Genomic DNA, 11455 nt, shown 5'->3' on the forward strand with positions numbered 1-11455 from the left:
AGCACTCCATCATTCTCCATGAAATTAGAGAAGATCAAAGAGCAATGAGGGATGAGCAACAAAGGCAAGGAAGAGACATAGAAGAGCTCAAGGACATCATTGGTTCTTCAAGAAGAAAGCGCCACCATCACTAAGGTGGACTCACTCCTTGTTCTTATTTCTCTGTTTTTCGATTTTTAAGCTTTATGTTATCTATGTTTGTGTCTTTATTACATGATCATTAGTATGTAGTAACTATGTCTTAAAGCTATGAATAATTCCATGAATCCTTCACCTTTCTTAAATGAAACATGTTTTTAATACAAAAGAACAAGAAGTACATGAGTTTCAAATTCATCCTTGAAATTAGTTTAATTATATTGATGTGGTGATAATACTTTTTGTTTTCTGATCTTGTTGTTTATGAATGTTAAAATTGTTGGCTCTTGAAAGAATGATGAACAAAGAGAAATGCTATTGATAATCTAAAAAATCATGAAATTGATTCTTGAAGCAAGAAAAAGCAGGGAATAGCAAAAGCTTGCGAAAAAAAAAGTGGCAAAAAAATAATAGAAAGAAAAAGAAAAAGCAAGTAGAAAAAGCCAATAGCCCTTAAAACCAAAAGGCAAGGGTAAAAAGGATCCAAGGCTTTGAGCATCAATGGATAAGAGGGCCCAAGGAAATAAAATCCAGGCCTAAGCGGCTAAATCAAGCTGTCCCTAACCATGTGCTTGTGGCATGCAGGTCCAAGTGAAAAGCTTGAGACTGAGTGGTTAAAGTCGTGATCCAAAGCAAAAAAGTATGCTTAAGAACCCTGGACACCTCTAACTGGGGACTTTAGCAAAGCTGAGTCACAATCTGAAAAGGTTCACCCAGTCATGTGTCTGTGGCATTTTTGTATCCGGTGGTAATACTGGAAAAACAAAGTGCTTAGGACCACAGACAAGACTCATAAAAGTAGCTGTGTTCAAGAATCAACAATCTTAACTAGGAGAATCAATAACACTATTTGAAATTCTAAGTTCCTAGAGATGTCAATCATTCTAAACATCAAAGGATAAAGTGAGATGCCAAAACTGTTCAGAAGCAAAAAGCTACAAGTCTTGCTCATCTAATTAAAATTAATATTCATTGATATTTTGAGCTTTATAGTATATTCTCTTCTTTTTATTCTAATTGATTTTTAGTTGCTTGGGGACAAGCAACAATTTAAGTTTGGTGTTGTGATGAGCGGATAATTTATACGCTTTTTGGCATTATTTTTAGGTAATTTTTAGTAGGATCTAGCTACTTTTAGGGATGTTTTCATTACTTCTTATGCTAAATTTACATTTCTGGACTTTACTATGAGTTTGTGTGTTTTTCTGTGATTTCAGGTATTTTCTGGCAGAAATTGAGGGACCTGAGCAAAACTCTGATAATAGGGCTAACAATGCACTGCTGATGCTGTTGGATTCTAACCTCCCTTCACTCGAAATGGATTTTTTGGAGCTACAGAACTCCAATTGGCGCGCTCTCAATGGCGTTAGAAAGTAGACATCCAGCCAGAAACACGTCACGAACCAAAGTTGAACGCCAAAAACACGTTACAACTTGGCATTCAACTCCAAGAGAAGCCTCTGCACGTGTAAAGTTCAAGCTCAACCCAAGCACACACCAAGTGGGTCCCAGAAGTGGATTTCTACATCAATTACTTACTTCTGTAAACCCTAGTAGCTAGTTTAGTATAAATAGAACTTTTAACTATTGTACTAGGAGTCTAGGCTAGTCTTTTGACCATTCGGCCACGCCTGGACCTCTATCACTTATGTATTTTCAATGGTGGAGTTTTTACACACCATAGATTAAGGGTGTGGACCTCTGCTGTACCTCGAGTTTTAATGCAATTACTATTACTTTCTATTCAATTCAGTTTATTCCTATTCTAAGATATTCGTTGCACTTCAACATGATGAATGTGATGATCCGTGACACTCATCATCATTCTCACCTATGAACGCGTGACTGACAACTACTTCCGTTCTACCTTAGACCGGGCGCGTATCTCTTGGATTCCTTAATCATAATCTTCGTGGTATAAGCTAGAATTGATGGCGGCATTCACTAGAATCCGAAAAGTCTAAACCTTGTCTGTGGTGTTCCGAGTAGGATTCAGGGATTGAATGACTATGACGAGCTTCAAACTCGCGATTGTTGGGCGTGATGACAAACACAAAAGGATCAAGGGATTCCATTTCGATATGATCGAGAACCGACAGATGATTAGTCGTGCTGTGACCACTACAAGCAAAAAGGCCTATGGCCACGCTTTTTTCTTGCCACGCTTCAAAAGCGTGGCCAAAAGTTGTTAGTGGCCACGCTTTTATGAGGGTGGCGATAGATTAGAGTTTTGGCCACTTTTTTTTTGCCACGCTTTAAAAGCGTGGCGAAAAGGCTCAACGGCCACGCTTTTGTAAGGGTGGCAATTGATTAGAGAAAAGGCCACGGTTTTTTCTGCCACGCTTCAAAAGCGTGGCCATAGAGAGAAACAATGACGTTTTAAAAGCGTGGCGACAGGGTTTCATTACGGCCATACTTACAAAACGTGGCTATATGCTGGTACACTTTTGCCACGCTTTAAAAGCGTGGCCAAAAGTTTCTTTTCTGCCACGCTTCAAAAGCGTGGCCATAGAGAGCAACAATAACGTTTTAAAAGCATGGTGAGAGGGGCCCCAACTGATTGACCCAAAACCGGCTCCCAAACCCGGCCCCCAACCCTGTCCCCAACCCTAATCTCTCTTTCCCCTTCGAAACCACTAACCCTAATCTCTCTTTCACCTTCGAAACTACATACAGAGTGCTCCTCCCTTCGCCCTTCACCCTTCGCCCCTTCGCCCTTCGCCTTCGCCCTTCGCCGTTCACCTTCGCCGTTCGCCTTCGCCTTCGCTCTTTCTTGTCCTTCTTCGAATCATTGTGGATCTCTCTGTTCACCTTCAAGCTCCAGCAAACATGGGCGACGGCAAGCTCCTCCCTCTTCTTCTCCTCCAAGCCCTCGAATTCCAAAGGTATGATCGATTTTCCTCTTTTTATTTTCTCAATTTTTTCGTTGCTTTTACTTTTAGGACTTTCTCTGATTCGTTCTCTCTGATCGCATGTTCCTTCTTGGTTAAATGATAATGCTGAACACGTGTTGCTTGTGATGCTGTGGACGTACGGGGTTTCTTTCTGGAATGACAAAGCCACAAAGGTGCACTCTATTCACTATATTCTCCTATGATTTTCGACATCTTATGTTGACTGTTAATATATGTTGTTCGCGTGTAATAATGGATTCTATGAACTTTTTCCTACTATGATGAATGCTGATGATGATGAATGAATAAAATGTCTCAGCCACGTGAGACACAAGGCTTCTGTAATTTACTCGTGTTGGTGTCAGAAAGAGTAAAATCTATCTTCTTCCTTGTGCAGTTGTGAATGATTGAAGTCAAAACCATATTTTATGCTGATAAATGGAATTATAGAAGTTGACTAGAACCAAATATTAATCTCATTATTTAAGTACATTAAAATTGATGTTTTTAATTTTTATTTTAAACTAGTTATTTTAATTTTAATTTTATTTGGTGGATCGGTGTTTTTTAAGTTAAGAGTATTACTTAATTTGTATGGACGATGATAAATGAGCATTATTTCATCATCACTTTGTTTGTGTGTCTTGAATAATACAATGGTGGCCTGGAGCCTAAAACAGTTGCATTGTTAAGACCAGCATCTTAGCATTTTTTATTTCTTTTTAATTCTCCGCTTGATGCTTGTTAAGTGATTATATGTGCCAGTGTGTGTGTGTGTGCGTCTGTGAGATGATATGGTTGAAACTTCCGTGCTCATTTTAAGGGACTAACGTCACTCACTTATTAGCGTCAATTGTATTTTGTTTTGGATTCTTCTCTCCACTTTGCATAAAAACTCGCTTCTGATGAAAGATGTTGAAGTCACATAAAAAGTGTGTTTTCTTGCTGGTTTTGGTATTCCATTAATTCTCACTATTTTTTGCCTTTTGCCTAAAAAATATTTTCACCATTAATGGCTTTCTTTATTATTAGCTTTCCCTTGAAGAGGTTTTAAGTTACTGACTTTATATGATGTCATTTCTATTGGTGGACTGTGACTTCGTGAATGAATTTTAAGATAATCATACAATCATCTTACTTATCAATACTTGATATGATGTCATTTATTTGAACTAATTAGCTACCTTTATTCTTTTTCAGCATGGCACTCTCGGGGCACTTGTCCAAGATTCTGTTAAGAGCCACTACTAGACTCTGTTTTACTGTTTTCCCTTCCCTTCCCCTGCTCCAATTCCCTACTTCCCAGGTTCCCCTTTCATCTCATTTGATTTTATTTCTGTTTGATTAATCTGGTTTAGCTCATTCTATTTAGCTTGTTTAGTTCAACTAATTTAGTTTAGTTGAATTAGGTGGTTAGAGAATCTGGACTGGTTAGTGGATATAGGTTTTGTTTTGTTCACTGCTGCTGTTCGGAATGAATTTGTCTTTCCTCTAAAAGCTGCCCTGGATGAACTTGTTTATTGTGCTGTTTTGGTGTTGATTTCTGGACTTGTGATTGCTGTTTGTTGTATTTTTTTTCATTGTCCAAAATAGATGCTGTGGAAGTGTTACTGTTTCATTAATTTTTCTTGGTTTGTTGTTACTGAGTTCTGCTCTGCTTGTTGCTTGGTCCATATTATATGAACTGCAATGATTTCAGTTTGTGGAACTGGTTAAGTCATATGAATTCTGTTTGCTGCTTGCTTGAACCTAGGAAACATGCTATTTACTGCTGCTGTTTAATAAGTGTTGCTGCTTCGTGCCATGTGTTAGCAACTCGTTTCCTTGTTGCGATTCTTTGTGCTTATTATGCATTCATGCTCATTACATCCTTAATCATTGGCTGCTGCTGATTTTACTGTTTTCCCTTCCCTTCCCCTGCTCCAATTCCCTGCTTCCCAGGTTCCCTTTTCATCTCATTTGATTTTATTTCTGTTTGATTAATCCGGTTTAGCTTATTCTGTTTAGCTTGTTTAGTTCAACTAATTTAGTTTAGTTGAATTAGGTGGTTAGAGAATCTGGACTGGTTAGTGGATGTAGGTTTTGTTTTGTTTACTGCTGCTGTTCGGAATGAATTTGTCTTTCCTCTGAAAGCTACCCTGGATGAACTTGTTTATTGTGCTGTTTTGGTGTTGATTTTTGGACTTGTGATTGCTGTTTGTTGTATTTTTTTTTCATTGTCCAAAATAGATGCTGTGGAAGTGTTACTGTTTCATTAATTTTTCTTGGTTTGTTGTTGCTGAGTTCTGCTCTGCTTGTTGCTTGGTCCATATTATATGAACTGCAATGATTTCAGTTTGTGGAACTGGTTAAGTCATATGAATTCTGTTTGTTGCTTGCTTGAACCTGGGAAACATGCTATTTACTGCTGCTGTTTAATAAGTGTTGCTGCTTCGTGCCATGTGTTAGCAACTCGTTTCCTTGTTGCGATTCTTTGTGCTTATTATGCATTCATGCTCATTACATCCTTAATCATTGGCTGCTGCTGATTTTACTGTTTTCCCTTCCCTTTCTCTGCTCCAATTCCCTGCTTCCCAGGTTCCCCTTTCATCTCATTTGATTTTATTTCTGTTTGATTAATCCGATTTAGCTCATTCTGATTGCAATTGCACTTGGATTCTTTTGCAACCTGGTTAACGTGGGAGCTAACGTAAGAGGCAAGGGTGGTCGACAACGTTAAAATTAAATTGATGTTTTCAATGAGAAATATTTCTGCTAAGTCTGAGAGATTGAGGTTATTCATTTGTTTGTGATAGAAAACATTGTGTCCCTACTTTGATGTGGTTTCTGATGCTTGCATTGTGTTGCCATTATCTAATATAATCTGAAATTCTGAACAGCCATTTGAATTTGTATTTGCATTTCTCAATCATGCACTATTATTATATTGTCTATTGTTAATTCAAGTATAGTACACACGTCCTTTTTTTTCTTTTAGCTAAAAAAAGCTTGAAAATATATAGAATAACATTCGAAGTATTATTTTTGCAGTAACAACCACTAACAACACTGAAGCTATTGAGAGAGAAGAAGAACAAGTTTGAAGAGGTTCCACTGTTTTGGCTTTGGTCTTTCCTCCCTACTAGTGCCTTCATCTCTGTCATTCCCTACTCAGTCTTCTTTGCCATTAGTCACAGATTTTGCAGTTTATTGCTTAGTTTTAAGGTAGTGTGAGGAAATTAAAAGGTGTGGAGCCTGGACCATAGTAGTAGCTTCATCCACACTGAACATAAAACTTTCATTATTCTTTTTTCTTTTTTTCTTTTTTCCTTTTTTTTCCACTCCACATAAATTGGAGCACATACATCCACATTCCACTGTTCTTCTTCCTTTTTCCTTTATATCATTTATTTATATTTATAATTATAATGTCATTCTATATTTTTTATAAAATTATATACAGTTTTTTATTTTTCATAGCATCTTTCAATTTATAAGGGTAAGAACTAATTTGTCACAAATTTCTTTTTGAAATTTGTTGCAGCTAATTCGTCACAAATTTCTTTTTAAAATTTGTTGTTAGCCAATAGATTATTATATATATAAGAAGGAACTCAATTTTTTAACACTTACTTAAATAGACAATAAATTAATTACTTGACCAACTTAAGTAAGTTTTGTTGTATAATTCTTTTATATAGAAAAAAAAAAGATTTAGATAAAAATGGTTATCCCTTCACTTTTTTGTCTAAGAAAAAACAGATTTAGAAAAATAATATTTTAAAATTGGGAAAGCTATTAAATACTATTAAATGAATTAGGTCATTTAAGGACATTCCACTCTCTTGCTATTTTTAATTAGGCATTCTACTCTCTTGCTATTTTTAATTAGCTGTTTGGGTTTCAATGTAGCTTATTATAGTGTTAGATGTTTGGAGCCACTTGAGGAGAGATAATTGTTTTATTTTATCTCATGATCGAACATGTGAATAATTACTAATAAAATTTATTTGTTAAAAAATGATTTATTTATACTAAAAAATATTAAACATATTTATATTTTAATATTTACTTAAGTCTTAGTCTATTTTTGTTCAGGATTTTGATAGTTATCTATCCACTACTACTGCCACTTCTTTGTTCTGCTGCTCCTATGGTAATATGATAATCTGCTGCTGCTGAGTAGCTATTCACTGACGCTGCTACCTCTCTAATTCAACTTCTGATGTGCTACCATTTTGTTGCTGTTGTGGAACGGATTAAGACAGTAATTAAGGTTGGTTTATGCAAATTTAAATACATATATTAATTTGTTATTGATGTCATGCGTGCAACTTGGTGCTTTCCTGAGGCATTCATCACTTTAGGCACTTCTTTAAGCATTGCTAAAATTCAATTTTCTCTGTTATTTTATGTCTAATGCCTTCAAAGTATTTTTGAGGCTTGCACAATATTGTCTCTTAGTTAAGTAGGAAGCTAGATTTGCAGTTAGTGAGACGAACAATAAGGACTTCAATTTAGAAACTTAGCTATCTACGTGAAATATATAGGTTTTCGATGGATATGTCGAAAGACTGGATGGATACACCACGTCATGAGAAAGAATATCAAGTTGGTGTAGAAAGATTTTTACACTTTGCTTTCTTATCAAATGGAGTTCCTCAAGGGAAAGAAATTCAATGCCCTTGTGCAAAGTGTTGTAATATATTTTGGTTAAAGAGAGATGACGTATATGATCATCTAATATGCCACGGTTTTGTAAAAGGTTATAGGCGGTGGTTTAATCATGGGGAATCACTTTTTGCTATGGATATTGACAGTGACATAGGCGGTGAATATAACTGCAATGATAATATTGATGAGTTGTTACGTGATAGATTTCGAGATAATACACAAGTTGACAGACAAAACATGGGGTCTAATGAATGTGCAAAGGAATTTTATAAATTGGTAGACGAGGCAAGCCAAGAACTATACCCCGGGTGTAAAGGATTCACAAGATTATCCTTTACCATTCGTCTTGTTAAAATGCTTGCATGGTTGGAGTAATGCGTCATTTACTTCTCTCTTGGAATTATTGAAAGAAGCAATGCCATATTTGAATATTCCTATTTCTTTTGATAAAACCAAGAATATGGTGAAGAACTTGGGTCTTGACTACCAAAAGATCGATGCATGTCGCAATGACTGCATGTTGTATCGGAACGGGTATGAGAATGACTCATCTTGTCATGTCTGTGGAACATCCCGTTATATTGAGCATCATGAAGAAGAGGATGATGTTACCTCATCTAGAAAGCCTCGCAAAGTTGCTATGAAAACTCTAAGGCATTTCCATTTGATTCCCAGACTTCAACGGCTTTTCATGTGCACAAGAACTGTCAAAGCTATGTCTTGGCATCACAATGAGTGTGTTAAAGACGGGTCCTTAAGGCATCCTGCCGATGGTGAATCTTGGAAAGCATTTGACAATCGACATGAAGATTTTGCAAAGGAGCCTCGTAATGTGAGACTTGGATTAGCAAGCGATGGATTCAATCCATTCCGAACTTTGAGCAGTATACACAGTACATGACCTGTTGTTCTGATGGTGTATAATCTACCCCCTTGGATGAGCATGAAGCCTATTATTTTATGCTATCTTTACTCATTCCTAGACCACAATCACCGGGAAATGACATTGATATCTATCTTCAACCGTTGATTGAAGAATTAAAAGAATTATGGGAGTCAGGTGTCGAAACATATGATTCAAAAGAAAACAAAACATTCAACATGAGAGCATGCCTTTTGTGGACAATTAATGACTTCCCTGCGTATGCTATGTTATCTGGGTGGAGTACAAAGGGAAAATTGGCTTGTCCATGTTGTAATGATGAGACTTCTTCTATCTATCTGAAACATAGTCACAAGACTGTTTATATGGATCACCGAAGGTTTTTACCCATGAATCATCCATGGAGGCATAACAAATGATCTTTCAATGGAAAAACTGAACTCAGGTCTCCACCGCAGTTATTAGAAGGTTCAGCTGTATTTGATATATTGCGAGAGGTAGATAATTCTTTTGGGAAGAAGCAAAAGAGATCAAAGAATGGCATATCAAATTGGAAAAAATGGTCAATCTTTTTTGATTTACCATATTGGAAGTCCAACATGTTTAGACACAACCTTGATGTCATGCACATAGAGAAGAATATAGTTGATAGCATAATTGGAACTCTTTTAGATATTCCCGGAAAGACAAAAGATCATGCAGCTGCTCGTTTTGACCTTAAAGACATGGGTATCAGGAAAAACCTTCAACCAAAAGATACGAAGGATGGAAGAAAAACTAAGTTATCAAAGGCATGCTTTTCAATGACTCTAGCAGAGAAAACAATCTTTTGTAGTGTGTTGAAAGTGGCAAAATTACCAGACGGTAGTGCTTTCAATATTGCTCGATGTGTGCATGAAACAGAAAAAAAGATTTCCGGTTATAAGACCCATGATGCTCATTTCATGTTGCATTACTTGTTGCAAGTACCAATCAAGAGCATACTTCCTGACCATGTTGCCATCGCTCTAGTTCGATTATGTTCATTTTTTCGCCGAATATGTCAAAAGGTAATTAGCCTGGATGAGGTAGTTAACTTAGAAGCAGAGATTGCTGAGATATTATGCCAATTGGAGAGGATTTTTCCTCCTAGCTTTTTTGACATAATGGTGCACTTGCCTATTCATTTGGCAAATGAGGTGAGGTTAGGTGGTCCAATTCAATATCGTTGGATGTACCCTGTTGAACGGTATATGTGCACACTAAAATCGTATGTTCGTAATAGAAGTCGTCCAGAAGGATCTATTGCCGAAGGATATTTGGCGAATGAGTGTATAAATTTTTGCTCAAGATATTTGCATGAAGATGTTCATACAAGATTTAATAGAATCCCTCAAAACAATGATGAGTGTGTTTCAGATGAGGTGCAAACTCCTAGTTTGTTTCCATGCAGAGGATGTTCTCTTGGTGGAAGAATGGGAAATTTTTTTATTTTAGATGAAAAATCAGAAATACAAGGTCATGCATACATCCTAAACAATTGTGATAAGATTGAAGTCTACATGAGGTATTTTGTTTTATTCATTATCATTTGTTAAATCTCAATCATCATATTTAACCTTACTAACAACTAAGACTATGAATATTTAATCTCTTCAAAGAGCATGAAGAGGCAGTTAATGATAACAATCTACGAAGAACAAAGTGGGAGAAAGCCAAGGACCACAGTTAACAATTTTCAGAATGGTTTAAAATTCGTGCCATGAAAAAGGATGTGCCTAGTTGGGCAAAAGGGTTGGCTAGGGGTCCAAATCGAGTTGCAAAAAGATTTTCAGGTTATATTATCAATGGGTATAGGTTCCATACCAGGCACCGTGATGCGAGACGTAAAACTCAAAATAGTGGTGTCACATTAGAGGCATTGACTCCTAGTTTTGCTAGTGTGAAAGATAAGAACCCAATTGAAGCAAAAGTAGCCTACTATGGTAGAATAGTTGATATGTTTGAGTTAGATTATTATGGCCAATTTAAGGTAGTCTTGTTTAAGTGTGAGTGGTATACAGTTGCAAAAGACAACTTTGGTCTTTCATATGTGTATTTCAATAAAAAATGCTACCAAGAAGAACCATTTGTGCTGGCATCTCAAGTAAACCAATGCTTTTATGTGCAAGACCCATATGTCAGTGACAAGCACTATGTTATGAAAACAATTCCAAGAGATTTATTTAGGGTAAGTGATGACCTTGAGTCTAATTCCCCCATAATATATGCAAGGGAGCCATGCGAACCTGAAGTGATTCCAAGTCTTTCAAATGATAATGGCAAAATTGATCTAGTTAGGAATGATCTACGAGCAACTATTATAGATATGGATCTAAACATGTTTGCCAAATAATATTGTGAGGAAGACGAGGAAAGCGAATATGAGTACATGGAGGACTTTGACTCTGAAACATCTTGACAAGTTTTTTTGGTAGAATCCTAAACAACCCACTTTCCTTAGTTGTTTTGCTTAGTTAATTTAGAATGGAGAAAGGGGAGATCATTAAAAGAAAGCGGATACTTACCTTAGGCCAAAAAATGAAAGGAAAAAGCCAAAAAAAATAATTTCTTTGAGGTTACACAAGTGAAGTCAAGTGCTGAATTGCTAAAACAATACAATATTAAGAGAGAAAGGATCATGGCTGAAAATAACAAGGCTACCTTGCAAGCTCAAGCTCCAAAGGATCCAACAAGCAAACAACCCATCACAATAGCGAATGATGCATTTGAAGAGCAAGTTAGGACTCCGAAGAAGACAAGGAAGGCTCAACCAACTGCACTTTTTCAAGAATGCACGCATAATGGAAATGAGACAATGTTTGAAATTGAAAAGAACTCTAAAACTAGGAATCAAAGGACTGCTGAA

At 36.5% G+C, this 11455-nt stretch overlaps 1 protein-coding gene across 1 annotated transcript; it reads left to right on the forward strand.

Moving 5' to 3' along the window:
- The first annotated feature begins 8100 nt into the window (after window positions 1–8100).
- On the forward strand, window positions 8101–10942 carry LOC107474215 (uncharacterized). Its single transcript, XM_016093814.1, has 4 exons — window positions 8101–8578; window positions 8722–8947; window positions 9014–9796; window positions 10405–10942. Exons 1-4 carry the CDS (start codon window positions 8101–8103, stop codon window positions 10940–10942), a joined length of 2025 nt encoding a protein of 674 aa, XP_015949300.1.
- The last annotated feature ends 513 nt before the right edge of the window (window positions 10943–11455 follow it).

Source organism: Arachis duranensis, chromosome 2 (assembly GCF_000817695.3).
Source record: "Arachis duranensis cultivar V14167 chromosome 2, aradu.V14167.gnm2.J7QH, whole genome shotgun sequence".
NCBI classification, from domain to species: domain Eukaryota; kingdom Viridiplantae; phylum Streptophyta; class Magnoliopsida; order Fabales; family Fabaceae; genus Arachis; species Arachis duranensis.

Excerpts from the sequence above, each read along its gene's own strand:
- LOC107474215 (XM_016093814.1), top strand. The coding sequence starts at position 8,101 with ATGCCATATTTGAATATTCCTATTTCTTTTGATAAAACCAAGAATATG. Across the intron at positions 8,948-9,013 it reads GTTTATATGGATCACCGAAG|GTCTCCACCGCAGTTATTAG; the intron begins GTTTTTACCCAT and ends AACTGAACTCAG. Across the intron at positions 9,797-10,404 it reads TGGATGTACCCTGTTGAACG|GTTCCATACCAGGCACCGTG; the intron begins GTATATGTGCAC and ends CAATGGGTATAG.